The 14,050-nt window shown below is 47.4% G+C and overlaps 1 protein-coding gene across 1 annotated transcript in view; it reads left to right on the forward strand.

Annotated features, from left to right (window-relative positions):
- The first annotated feature begins 10,208 nt into the window (after positions 1 to 10,208).
- The window catches only part of GPKOW (G-patch domain and KOW motifs), a 47,934-nt gene continuing 44,092 nt past the window's right edge, over positions 10,209 to 14,050 (forward strand). Inside the window, exon 1 of the mRNA XM_075324244.1 lies at positions 10,209 to 10,397. Coding sequence (XP_075180359.1) covers positions 10,219 to 10,397 — 179 coding nt within the window. The 5' untranslated portion in view covers positions 10,209 to 10,218. The remainder of the gene's footprint in view (positions 10,398 to 14,050) is intronic.

The following is a 14,050-nucleotide window of genomic DNA, read 5'->3' on the forward strand; positions in this document are numbered from 1 at the left end:
TGCACGCTCTTGGCATTCTCTTGATGAGCTTCAAGAGGTAGTCACCGGAAATGGTTTTCCAACAGTCTTGAAGGAGTTCCCAGAGATGCTTAGCACTTGTTGGCCCTTTTGCCTTCACTCTGCGGTCCAGCTCACCCCAAACCATCTCAATTGGGTTCAGGTCTGGTGACTGTGGAGGCCAGGTCATCTGGCGTAGCACCCCATCACTCTCCTTCTTAGTCAAATAGCCCTTACACAGCCTGGAGGTGTGTTTGGGGTCATTGTCCTGTTGAAAAATAAATGATGGTCCAACTAAACGCAAACCGGATGGAATAGCACACCGCTGCAAGATGCTGTGGTAGCCATGCTGGTTCAGTATGCCTTCAATTTTGAATAAATCCCCAACAGTGTCACCAGCAAAGCCCCCCCACACCATCACACCTCCTCCTCCATGCTTCACGGTGGGAACCAGCCATGTAGAGTCCATCCGTTCACCCTTTTCTACAAAGACACGGTGGTTGGATCCAAAGATCTGAAATTTAGACTCATCAGACCAAAGCACAGATTTCCACTGGTCTAATGTCCATTCCTTGTGTTCTTTAGCCCAAACAAGTCTCTTCTGCTTGTTGCCTGCCCTTAGCAGGGGTTTCCTAGCAGCTATTTTACCATGAAGGCTGCTGCACAAAGTCTCCTCTTAACAGTTGTTCTAGGGATGAGAAGGTGTGTCCAAACTTTTGGTCTGTACTGTATATATATATATATATATATATATATATATATATGTATTTATTTATTTTTTTATTTATTTTTTTTGCTGAAATAGCAGATCAAAGGGATTTTAGCGTCCGTATGAAAGGCTGGATTCGAGTACAACGCCCATGGTTAGTTCTGCCCCTTCGGCTCGGTGACACTTTACTGTAAAAATTAGCAGGTAATTGGGGAAAGGTCAGCGGTCAGTCGTCGTCAGCTGCAGGAATGTGGTGGGCGCTGTTGGAGGGCAGCTCTTTTTAGACCTCTCCACCAGAGGATCCTTGTGCTTCACCACTCCCCGTTACGTTGGCAACTGAAGACAAAGTCTGACAAGAAGTAGCTTGTTGAAGGCTTCCATGGGAAAACATTACCAGGCTTTTTTCTCCTCCCTCCGCCTTCCCTTGGGGATGATCATAGTCCTGCATTCTGTACATAAACACAGCCATTTATAGATGAGGATGCATGGAGAGCCGCGCGGTGCAGCACAACGGACAATCCCATCCTATCTGAAGTCTGTTGTAGCGGGAAAGACCCCACAATCCGACCATTGAGTTGAAGTTCCCTGCAACATCTGGATATTCGGGAGGGCTGCGGTGCGGGGGGAATATTCTAGGGAATCCATCGCTATACTGTGTGGTGATACCTTCTTTCTGAAGATCAAACCACCACTGTCTACCCGAGTGCCACCAAAGAGTGCACCAGGATGGCCTCTCCCAGCTTTATGAGAAGCTTTTGGTGGCCCGAAAAGTGCAATAGACAAAAGAGCTGCACACAGACCCTTATCTATGTGTGTAGTATTGTTCCCCAGTTTTATCTTAGTACAATAGGGCAGTCATTCAATGTTGTCACGCCAAGTGCTAGAGGACACCCGGCGAGCGGCGCAGCACAAAGGGAAAACCAGTATAATGTTATGTAGTTGTCCTGGCGTGACTGTAAGATAGTGAGGGACAGGGGCTCCTATACTATCACTCATGCTAGGGGACCTTAGGCTTTCCCGAACCTACAGATTACACCTAATAGTGGGGATGCCGGAGTCCCATGCCTTACTATTCTCCTGTCCTAAACTAATCTGTCCCCCCCAGGGAACAAGTACGGGGGAAGGCCCTGGCAGTTGTCATGACGTGACTGTAGAATAGCAAGGGACAGGGGTTCCTATACTATCCCACACGCTAGGGGACCCTAGCCTATCCCTAAGCTCCAGAGTACCTTTAATGGTGGAGATGCCGGAGTCCCATGCCTTACTGTTCTCCTCTCCTGTCCTAAACTAATATGTCCCCCCCCCAGGGAAGAAGTACGGGGAAAGGCCCTGGCAATTATCATGACATGACTGTAGAATAGCAAGGGACAGGGGTTCCTATACTATCCCACACGCTAGGGGACCCTAGGCTATCCCTAAGCTCCAGATTACCTTTAATGGTGGAGATGCCGAAGTCCCATGCCTTACTGTTCTCCTGTCCTAAACTAATCTGTCCCCCCAGGGAAGAAGTACGGGGGAAGGCACTGGCAATTATCATGACGTGACTGTAGGATAGCGAAGGACAGGGGTTCCTATACTGTCCCACACGCTAGGGGACCCTAGGCTATCCCTAAGCTCCAGATTACCTTTAATGGTGGAGATGCCGGAGTCCCATGCCTTACTGTTCTCCTGTCCTGAACTAATCTGTTCACCCAGGGAAGAAGTGTGGGGGAAGGCCCTGACAATTGTCATGACATGACTGTAGGATAGCAAGGTACAGGGGTTCTTATACTGTGCCTTGCAATATAATAATAATAATATTTATTCATTTATATAGCACTGTTAATTCCACAGCGCTTTACATACATTGGCAACACTGTCTAGGTTCCCTATGAGTATGTTTTTGGAGTGTGGGAGGAAACCGGAGTACCTGCAGGAAACCCACGCAAACTCGGGGAGAACATACAAACTCCTTGCAGATGGTGTCCTTGGTAGGATTTGAACCCAGGACCCCAGCGCTGCAAGACTGCAGTGCTAACCACTGAGCCACCACAAGACTGCAGTGCTAACCACTGAGCCACCACAAGACTGCAGTGCTAACTACTGAGCCACCGTGCCGCCCTAGGCTATGGAGGATAGAGAACCCTAAGCTATCTTTAAAGCCCTTAACAGAGAGAGGTAGTGGAACGGGGCTTTCAAAAACCGCGCCAAGGATCCCAGATGTAATCTTGAATCAATGTATTTTTATTTTGGCATATGTCTACGCGTTTCAGGAGGCTCAGCTCCCTTCCTCAGGACCAGCAAGCACAAGATACATCAAATCTGCAGACGCACATGTGTACAGACCGTATATACCCAGTAAAGCCTAAAAGGTCCTTTGCTTTTGTATTTTTAAAGCCCTGTCACACAGAGATAAATCTGCGGCAGATCTGTGGTTGCAGTGAAATTGTGGACAATCAGTGCCAGGTTTGTGGCTGTGTACAAATGGAACAATATGTCCATGATTTCACTACAACCACAGATCTGCCAAAGATTTATCTCTGTGTGTGACGGGGCCTTTAAACTCTGGATTACCCCTAATGGTGGAGATGCCGGAGTTCCATGCCTTACTGTTCTCCTGTCCTGAACTAATCTGTCCTCCCCAGCGAAGAAGTACAGGGGAAGGCCCTGGCAATTGTCATGACATGACTATAGGATAGTGATGTACATGGGTTCTTATATTGTGCCTTGCAATAGGGGACCCCAGGCTATCCATAAAACTCTGGATTACCCCTGATGGTGGGGATGCTGGAGTCCCATGCCTTACTGTTCTCCTGTCCTGAACTAATCTGTCCCCCCAGCGAAGAAGTACAGGGGAAGGCCCTGGCAATTGTCATGACATGACTGTAGGATAGTGAGGTACAGGGGTTGATATACTGTGCCTTGTAATAGGGGACCTTAGGCTATCCTTAAACTCTGAATTACCCCTAATGGTGGAGATACCGCAGTCCCATGCCTTACTGTTCTCCTGTCCTGAACCAATCTGTTCCCCCCAACAGGGAAGGAAGGGGCAGAAGTGAGATGGTAACACAGATTAGGATAGACAGGGGGAAACAAAATCTCAGACACACGTCAAACTCACAGGAGCAAACAGTAAGAGACAAAGAAGAAAAGCAAGAGCAGGAAGGCAGCAACAAAAGTACAACAAGGGTTAACAGCACAACTGCTCATAACAATAAAGTGCAACAATCATCAGTAACTCTGGATCACAACACCTTACCAGACTAGTATAGATAAACTATTGCCGGCATTAATGGAAGAGTCCAGCCAGCATATATAGAAGGGGAGAGAATATGACTTGCTCCCACACATCATGTGATCAAAGGAGACTAACAAGCAGTCAAGCAGAGATTAACTCTTGCTAGCCTGCCTATGAGCTACCAATCTGTGGGTTGATGCCTGAGTTTGCCTGTGCTGCTCATAGACATCAGAGAGGTTAGCAGGCAGAGTGCCAGAATCTGTAGTCACAACAGATCCTGACGCTGCCATAACAGTCGGCGATGTTAGTAAAAACCTCCTTGTGACGTGACGGCACTAGGGAAAGGGGAGCAGGGTCAGCTACCTCTTGAGTCTGATCCCTGCACTCCATAACGTCCCTAGACAGGTCCTTCCCCGCATGCTCCATCACGGGCCCACCTTCCCGCTGGTCTTGAACTCACCATGACTAATGTGAAGGCAAGAGTGACACTAGTCTCACTACTGCAATAAAACAACACAAGGAAGGTGTTAGGTTGACCAATAGGTAACAACAGTTGCCAGCGATGACCAAATGCGGAGGGAGTCCCGGGGCCCCCCACTCAGCTTCCCTCACCCCAATGAGATACAGACAGACGCTGATATCCACACACAAGGCAACGGTTGTGCGCTCCAAAGAAGACTAATTTATTTTCACACAGACAGGGTTTATCAAACTAATAGGGGCGTAACTGTGTCGTGTACAAAGGCATCAGTTTCGTTTCTCGTCATAAACATAAGTTTCCATTTCTCAGTAAAAGCATAAATGAGTTTCGGTTCCTGGCGTAAGCGTAAAACACAACTCTTATTGTCTTAAACCAGGCTGCAGGTCTTATCGCTCTGTCCTTGGGTCTCAGCGTCTAGAGTCCTGGAATGCGCTCTCAGAGTCTGTTACGTAAACAAGTCTGGTCATGCTCTTTGCAAAGGAGAATGAATTTCTATGATTTTTCTAACCATTAAAGTTAACTCTTTCCTCACAAAGGTAAGACAAATGGGTGGAGAAGGCACAACAAATAGCACTCCAAAGCTTCTCCAGCAGGAAACTCCTCAGCTGCAACAGAAACAAACACCTCAGATTCTCCAGAAACATGCTCCTTCAAAGTGGTCAGTATAGAAGAACTATAACCGGCATGGAGTGAAGCCTGGAGTGGGTAAATAAAGCAGATCATTAAACATAAGGTGCATAGGTGCTCAGAGGCGCAGGGGCGGACATACCACTGGGTCAACCTGTTCAAGCCACACAGGTGCTCATTACAGAAGACCCCCAAATACTTTCTATGGTGCCCCTCTCCAGTGTTGGAGGAGAGCAGAAGCGCTTCTACTCCTTCCTTTTTACTAATGAGTGGGGATCTCAGCCCCAAGACCCCCCATCTATAAAAACTATTGAAAACTATGGCACGTTCAGCCACCCTTTGAATAATTTGTAATTTTTCCGAATGATACAAACTATATTTTGCGGTAGGAAAAAAAATATATCTAAAATGAGGGTGTACTGTAATATGATCCTGGAATTCTGAGAGTAGGAAAAGTAAAAATAACCCTGCAGCCGATTCCCAGCGGACGGAAAGTTATGGCTGTCCCCTATGGCCAGATTTTCAGAATTTTTTATTAGTTTAGAAGTCTCTTGTAAACTTGCTAACGACTGTTTAATGAGTTTCTGCTTATAGAAAAGGAAAGGCAAACTGAGAACAGAGGTGAGCAAACATGAAACCTTCAGTGAGCGGAGGAATGATAATCCAGACTGATAGAATCACCCCACCGAAAAAAAAATAAAGGATACAAGTAAAATGTCAGGGCGAGTATCATTCATTTCAGATGTGACCTTTTTAGTAAATAGTTGCTAAAGTACTTACATCTGCTGCTTTGTAACAGGCGCTCGCTCACACATTTACAGTTTCCTCCCATTGATCACAAGAGGAAATGTTAAAAACATATGTAGGAGAAAATTACATTTGATTAACAATCTGGTGAAGTGGCAGGTTACCGGAGGGTCCTTGGGTCTTGAAAAGTTTTCTGAAACGGAAAAGAGACCAAAAATAGCGGCCAACAGACTATTTGGTCCTCACTCCATAGTATACGCTAAGGCTAAGTTCATACTTGCTCTAGAGCCTCCGTTAAGCTCCATTGCAGGCTCCATCACTTTTACTGGTTCTCTCAAAAATGTCCGCTTTGGTTTTTAATTACCCATGTACCTCCCACATATCGCCCACGTGGTGACCTATGACAGGGCTAGACCTGGGATGTGCCTTCAGGTTCCAGAGAATTATAAAATGGCAACTTTCCTCATACCTTTGCCTTTCAGCGTCCCACGTGGAAGATATTACCATCATGTTTCCTATTATGATTTTATCAATCTATAGCTAGGAAACATGATGTGCCTATTGTCCTCCAGCGGCTAGTTATTAATTATGACCTGATACGTACATTCCACTATTAGGGCAAAATATGTGTTAAAAGCGTCCCGCCGTCTTGAGGCCAAAAATATGCCTGCTATTTATGGTAGCTACGTACACCCCCATTTAATAATTCTTACATGGGTGCCGATCTGTCTCCAGGTCCCCTTTTGAAGCTTCTTTGGGTATAGCAATCGCCTGCCCACTTCCCTAGCTGAATTACTTTTGTCACTAGGGGGTCTTGCCATGGTCAGGGGTTTCTTCCTTACTATAATTAATTTTCACCCAGCAGGGAGGTATGGGATTTCTATCCTGAATAGGGCAACCTCTTGAAGCAGGTCAGGATGTCTGGAAATATGTATGATTGGCAGGTGACTGGCATGTATGGCTATACTATGAGTAAGGAGGGTTTGTCCAACATCATGTTTCCTATTATGAGTTTATCAATCCATAGCTAGGAAACATGATGTGTCTATTGTCCTTCAGTGGCTAGTTATTAATTATGAGCTGATATGCCCCTCACATATGTGACACATGTTATGTGTGTCCTACTGTCCTGGGACCGAAAATATAATTGGCAGGTGACTGGCATGTATGGATATACCATATTCCTCACACTGGTAAAAAAGTGCAGGATACTGTGCTACTTTTTCCCAGTAAAATACCACTGGATCGTAACCCATACAGCCCCTATTATGGTGAACAGGCTCTGTCTTATACCATTTGTGTCATTTTTGCAGAAGTTCCAATTTTTCTGTTCCTTTAAAAGAAAAAGTCAGGTACCAGTGTGAACTTAGTCTTAGCACAAATTAGTTTCTTTATTTTTGCATTTATAGAAACGTTCTAACTTATTTGACTTTTGTTTGTAAATATTTAGTATGGATGTATCACAATTGTGGAACCTTTTGTTATTGATCTCGAATGTCTTTTTTCTTGCACTTGTTCACACCCAATTGGTTGCCTTTCACCCCATTCCCGCAGCATTTTTTTGTGTATACATATACTTATATGTTTGCTTGCCCTTGCGGAAAGCTCAAGAGTGATATGACCTGATCCTAACATGTCTATTCAACCTAAAGGAACCGAAAAAATCATGTTCTTGGCAGATACCGTACAATATATGTCACTTTGTTGACCAGTACCACCACATCAAAGGATCTGTAATACTGATTGGAATGCTGAGCTTTGACCACTCATGTTTATATATAGCGGGTGAGATAAGTATTGAACACGTCACCAATTTTCCAAGTAAATGTATTTCTCACTAGATGTTGGTGACAACCCATCTGATCCACACAGGCAAAGAAATCACACAATAGATGTCCATAAATTTTCTTATGTGTACTAATGAGAAATGAAACAGGGAAAAATTATTGAACACATGAAGAAAGAGAGGTGCAAAAGTCATGACACCAGCTGAAATCTGTCAGTACTTAGAAAGCAATCCTACTTAGTGAAAATTAATATCAGTTGGTTCAACTGGTGGCCTATAAAAAGATGTCTCATTACTAAGGTGCCACACAAGAAACATCTCATGATGGGTAAAACCAGTGAGCTGTCTCAAGACCTTCACAACCTTACTGTTGCAAAATATACTGATGGCATTGGTTACAGAAGAACTCCTAAGCTAGTGAAGGAAAGCAATCCTGCCACTTAGTGAAAAATAGTATCACTTTGTTTAACTTATGGCCTATAAAAAGCTGTCTTATTACCAAGGTGGCACACAAGAAACATCTCATGATGGGTAAAACCAATGAGCTGTCTCAAGACCTTCACTACCTTACTGTTGCCAAACATACTGATGGCATTGGTTAGAGAAGAACTTCTAAACTACTGAAGAAAAGCAATCCTGCCGCTTAGTGAAAAATATTATCACTTGATTCAACTAATGCCCTATAAGAAGATGTCTCATTACTAAGGTGGCACACAAGAAACATCTCATGATGGGTAAAACCTGTGAGCTGTCTCAAGACCTTCACACCCTTACTGTTGCCAAACATACCGATGGCATTGGTTAGAGAAGAACTTCTAAACTACTGAAGGAAAGCAATCCTGCCAAAATATTATCACTTGGTTCAACTGATGGCCAATAAAAAGCTGTCTCATTACCAAGGTGCCACACAAGAAACATCTCCTGATGGGTAAAATTAGTGAGCTGTCCCAAGACCTTTGCAAATTTATTGTTGTAAAACACACTGATGGCATTGGTTACAGAAGAATTTCTAAACTACTAGAGATTCCAGTGAACTTTGCTGGGGCCGTAATCCGAAAGTGGAAAGAATATAATTTCAATTTAAACCAGCCATGACAATATGCTCCCCACAAGATTTCAGTCAGAGGAGTGAAAATAATTATTGGAAGAGTTGTCCAAGAGCCATGGACCAGCTGTGGAGAGCTACAGAAAGACCTGAAATCAGCAGGTACAATTGTTTCAAAGAAAATGAGTAATGCACTCACCCTCTATAGCCTGTATGCACGCTCCTGTATGCATGCTCCTGTATGCACGCTCCTGTATGCACGCTCCTGTATGCACGCTCCTGTATGCATGCTCCTGTATGCACGCTCACCACACAAGACTCCATTACAGACCAAAAAGCAGGTTCAAGAGCGATTAAAGTTTACTGAACAACATATAGACAAGTCTGTGAAATACTGGAAGAATATAGTCTGACCAGATGAGACCAAAACTGGAGGTCAAAATACACACCATGTTTGGAGGCCAAAAGGCAAATCACCCCCAAAACACCAAAGAGTGAAGTCTGGAGGTGGGAACATCATGGTGTGAGGCTGAGTTTGAACCAAGAAATTCTTGATAAAAATCTGCTGCCTTCTACTAGGATAATGACGATGAAACGAGGGTGGACATTTCAGCAAGACAAGGCTCCCAATCACACAGCCAAAGAAACTCTCAATTGGATTCAGAGAAAGAAAATAAATTTACAAGAATGGCCGAGCCAATCCCCGGAGCTCAAATCAATAGAAAATGCATGGAAACAACTAATGCTCAGAGTTTATAGTAGAAGGCCAAGATTTGAAGAGTGTTTGTGTGGAAACATGGCCAAAATCGCACCTGAGCAATGCAGGTGACTAATGTCTCCATACAGGAGGCTCTGGAAGCTTCATCACCAATAAAGGCTTGTATATGGGGCCTAATGGGACACTTGGCCATCACAAAGAGTTTTTTTTATTTCCATTTTGGGAAAGGGGGTGATATAAACGGTTCACTAATGCCTCTATCCTGTGCCAGCCATTGCACTGGTTACCCATCCTCTACAGAGTCCAGTATAAACTCACCGCTCTCACCCACAAAGCTCTCCACCGTTCTGTGCTGCCCTATTACCCACCCGTGCCCTCGGCTCTGTCGGCCATTCGCGAGATTCCCACTATTTCGCCTTCCATCTATCACTGTATTTACAGTTTATTATCCCCTGATGGGGTCACCTCTAATTTTTATACATATTAATTAAAATATGATTTCTAAAATAAGGCGGAGACTCCTTTTTAAAGTGATATTTGCATATTTTTGGCAAAAATGTAAAAATAAAGCATTACTGTATGCAACCAATCAGAGTTCAGCTTTTAGTCTATAAACTGCTTTGTAGAGATGAAAGACGAGCTCTGATTGGCTGCTGCTCCTAAAATGTCTGTGCACGTAAATGAAGTTCCCCACAAGGAAGCTGCTGCTGTAGTTACCTTAGTATAATATTCGGCGCCATTAGTTTCTGCCAACTCTTAGTTTTAATGAGAAAATAAGACTATCGTGGCCTGCTGGGAGTTGTAGGTTTCTCACATCTTCGGTAACAGAGCAGTTCCACAACGAAGGACTACACTACCCGGCATGCCGCGCGACACGGGGCGATTCCCAACATGCAGTGCGCGGGGAATAGGGAAATAGTGATGGCGGCCTCCGGTTCTTCTCCGGCTCCGGTGTCTTTCGGGTTCAGTCGCGTCTCCAAACCGAAGCTCGTCACCAGCGGCCATAAGGAGGCGGGAGATGGAGAGGAGAAGGATTATGTGCTGGCGGCGGAGGGGAAGGAGCTGCTGGGGTGAGAGCAGTGACCAGACATGCCCCTGTATTATCTGTGAGGAGTAGTAGTGGCCAAGCTGGTAGTTGTAGTCCTCCCACCACCTCCCTATCCTGTAAGGCTGTGTTCACACGGCGCATGTTTGGTATTTTCCTCGCTGGTGTCGAGTGCCATTACTGCCCTGTACAGTCCTCGTCCAGCAGCGATCACGTCCCGTCTGACAGCCATGACGTGACCACTGCAGCCAATCTCCACCTCCAATGACGATAGAGACCTGATTGCTGCAGCCAATCTCCTCCAATGACTGCCAAGACGTGACCACTGCAGCCAATCTCCACCTCCAATGACGATAGAGACCTGATTGCTGCAGCCAATCTCCTCCAATGACTGCCAAGACGTGACCACTGCAGCCAATCACCGGCCATAATGATGACTGGGACGTAACCACTGCAGCCAATCACCAGCCCAAATGATGTACGGGATGTGACCACTGCAGCCAATCACCAGTGCAAATGATGGCCGGGATATGACCACTGCAGCCAATCGCTGGCCATAATGATGGCTGGGACATGACCATTGCAGCCAATCACCAGCCCTAATGACGGCCGGGATGTGACTACTGCAGCCAATTGCCGGCCCCGATGACAACCAGATGTAATCGCCGGCCCCAATAACATCCGGGACGTGACCGCTGCAGCCTACCGCCGGCCACAATGACAGATGGGATGTGACCGCAGCAGATTATCACCAGCCCCAAAGACGGCTGGGGCGTGACCGCTGCAGCCATTCGTCGTCCCCAATGACGACCGGGATGTAATCACTGGCAGCAATAACAGCCAGGACGTGACTGCTGCAGCCAATCACTTGCCCCACTGACTGCTGGGACGTGACTGTTGCAGCCAATAACGGCCGTGACGGGACCACTGCAGCCAATCGCCGGCCCCATTGACAACTGGGACGTAATCACTGGCAGCAATGACAGCCAGTACCCGATTCCTGCAGCCAATCACTGACCCCACTGATTGCTGGGACGTGACTGTTGCAACCAATGACGGCAGGCACGTGATTACTGCAGCCAATCGCCGGCCACAATGACGGCTGGGGCGTGACCACTGCAGCCAATCGTCGGCCCCAATGACGACCGGGACGTAATCACTGGCAGCAATGACAGCCAGGACTTGACTGCTGCAGCCAATCACTGGCCGTGACGTGACCACTGCAGCCAATCGCAGCCTCAATGACGGCCGGAACGTGATCTCTGCAGGTCTGGTATGGCAGGAAATTCAGCACCTGAGTATTAGTAATTTAATTGTTTTAAAACCTTGCCAAGTCTCCAATGTTTCCTTTAAACCCCCCCCCCCCCAAAACCTTTTAACCCTTTAGCGCACCCTTCTATGTATATCACCAGCAGGTCCGCGGGTTCGGGGCTTACCCCTGCTGCTGACCGCAGTGATCAGATCCAGCTCCATTCGCTGCTGGTTAGCTAACTTTAGATGTTGCGGTGTATCAGTGACAGCTGCTTTTGTAGTGTGGCGTTAAATCCCATAAGGGAACTAAAAACAAATATAAAGTTAAAGGAGTTGTCCGGCCTTGGGGTACAAGTGACTGCAGATTTCTTAACCCCCATAGCGTGCAGTGTGCACACTATCGGGAATCTCCAGGGTCGGAAGCGAATGGTCAGATGCCAACTAGACCTGTGTACGCAGCCTCTCTAATTACAAATGAATTGATTGAGGCCGGACATGTTTGGTCAGAATGTGGCTGAAAGTGCGAAAATTGCATACTTGCAAACAGATGACAGTCCGCTCCTGACACTGGAGAATCCTGACAGCGCGCAGTGTGTACATTGTCATGATTCTCCATTGCCAGGAGGTAGCGGTCACATGCAGACTAGACATATGCGTCCTCCGTACAAGTGAATTGAGCGAGGCCGGACATGTCTAGTCTGGAAGTGTGAATATTGTAAACACTTGACTGTCTGCTCCTGGCACTGGAGAATCCTCACAGCGCGCATTGTGCACACTGTCATGATTCTCCAGCACCGGGAGCTAACAATCACCTGCCGACTACATGTGAACAGCGCCTCTCAGTACAAGTGAAGTAAGTGAGGCCAGACATGTCTGATCGGAATGTGGCCTGAAATAGGAATATCAAACACACAAACTTGCAAACACACAGCCGCCCGCTCCCGACACCGGAGAATCCTAATCACTGTCAGGATTCTCCAGCGGTGGGAGCTAAAGTTCTCAGGTGGACTGAGCGAGGCCGGACATGTCTGGTCGAAATGTGGCTGGAAATGTGACTATTGCATACTTGCAAACAGCACACTTCCAGCATCGGATAACCTCCCAGTGTGCAGTGTGCACACTGACAGGATTCTCCAGTGTCAGGAGCTAAGTGTCACATACTGACTACACGTTCGGGGCCTCAGTACAAGTGGATTTCTTGAGGCCGGACACGTTTGGATAGAATGACCAACCTCTAGCTCCCAGAACCAGAGAATCCTGACAGCGAGCACAGTGCACACTATCAGGATTCGCAAGTCTGTAGTCACAGATCACACTACCCTTTTCTTTTATGATCCCTCCTGCTTCTCCTGGTGCATGTGTCACCCGCAGTTGCCAAACACTGCCCCTGCGATCACCTGACAGATCACTGCGGCAGGACCTCATCCACCCTGACTATATCACCCGAGGAATGCGGAAGAATCGGGGTCAGGTGACTTGGATGGAGGAGACGCCGCTGTCAGCAGAGTTCAGTGATGGAAAATTCACACTTTTTTATTGTTTTGGAAAATGTTCCCCGTCACTCTGCAGTATGAGCCGCGGGCTGTTCACACATGAGCCGACCTGTCTGCAGCACAGGAGACCTGGAATTGATGCTACGGATGTGTCACAGCAGGACACCGGCGCTCTGTTCCCTCGCTGCTCACATATAGGACTGAGAGGGTATCAGGACGGGGTCTCATAAGGATGACCTGTTCATAATGGGGGAAGGGATGACCCCTGCATCATGTGTTACTGGACAACCGACACCCAAGAATCGGAAAATAAGCCAATCAAATTTCAACTCTAAAAAGATTTCAAATGATCCAGACGCTTATCCGGGACCTTTCCCCCCCCGCCCAGGCGCTTATCCGGGACCTTTCCCCCCCGCCCAGGCGCTTATCCGGGACCTTCCCCCCCCCCCCCCCGCCCAGGCGCTTATCCGGGACCTTTCCCCCCCCCTGCCCAGGTGCTTATCCGGACCTTTCCCCCCCCTGCCCAGGTGCTTATCCGGGACCTTTCCCCCCCCTGCCCAGGTGCTTATCCGGGACCTTTCCCCCCCTGCCCAGGTGCTTATCCGGGACCTTTCCCCCCCCTGCCCAGGTGCTTATCCGGGACCTTTCCCCCCCCTGCCCAGGTGCTTATCCGGGACCTTTCCCCCCCCTGCCCAGGTGCTTATCCGGGACCTTTCCCCCCCCTGCCCAGGTGCTTATCCGGGACCTTTCCCCCCCCTGCCCAGGTGCTTATCCGGGACCTTTCCCCCCCCTGCCCAGGTGCTTATCCGGGACCTTTCCCCCCCCTGCCCAGGTGCTTATCCGGGACCTTTCCCCCCCCTGCCCAGGTGCTTATCCGGGACCTTTCCCCCCCCTGCCCAGGTGCTTATCCGGGACCTTTCCCCCCCCTGCCCAG

This window comes from Anomaloglossus baeobatrachus, chromosome 9, assembly GCF_048569485.1.
Source record: "Anomaloglossus baeobatrachus isolate aAnoBae1 chromosome 9, aAnoBae1.hap1, whole genome shotgun sequence".
Taxonomy (NCBI): domain Eukaryota; kingdom Metazoa; phylum Chordata; class Amphibia; order Anura; family Aromobatidae; genus Anomaloglossus; species Anomaloglossus baeobatrachus.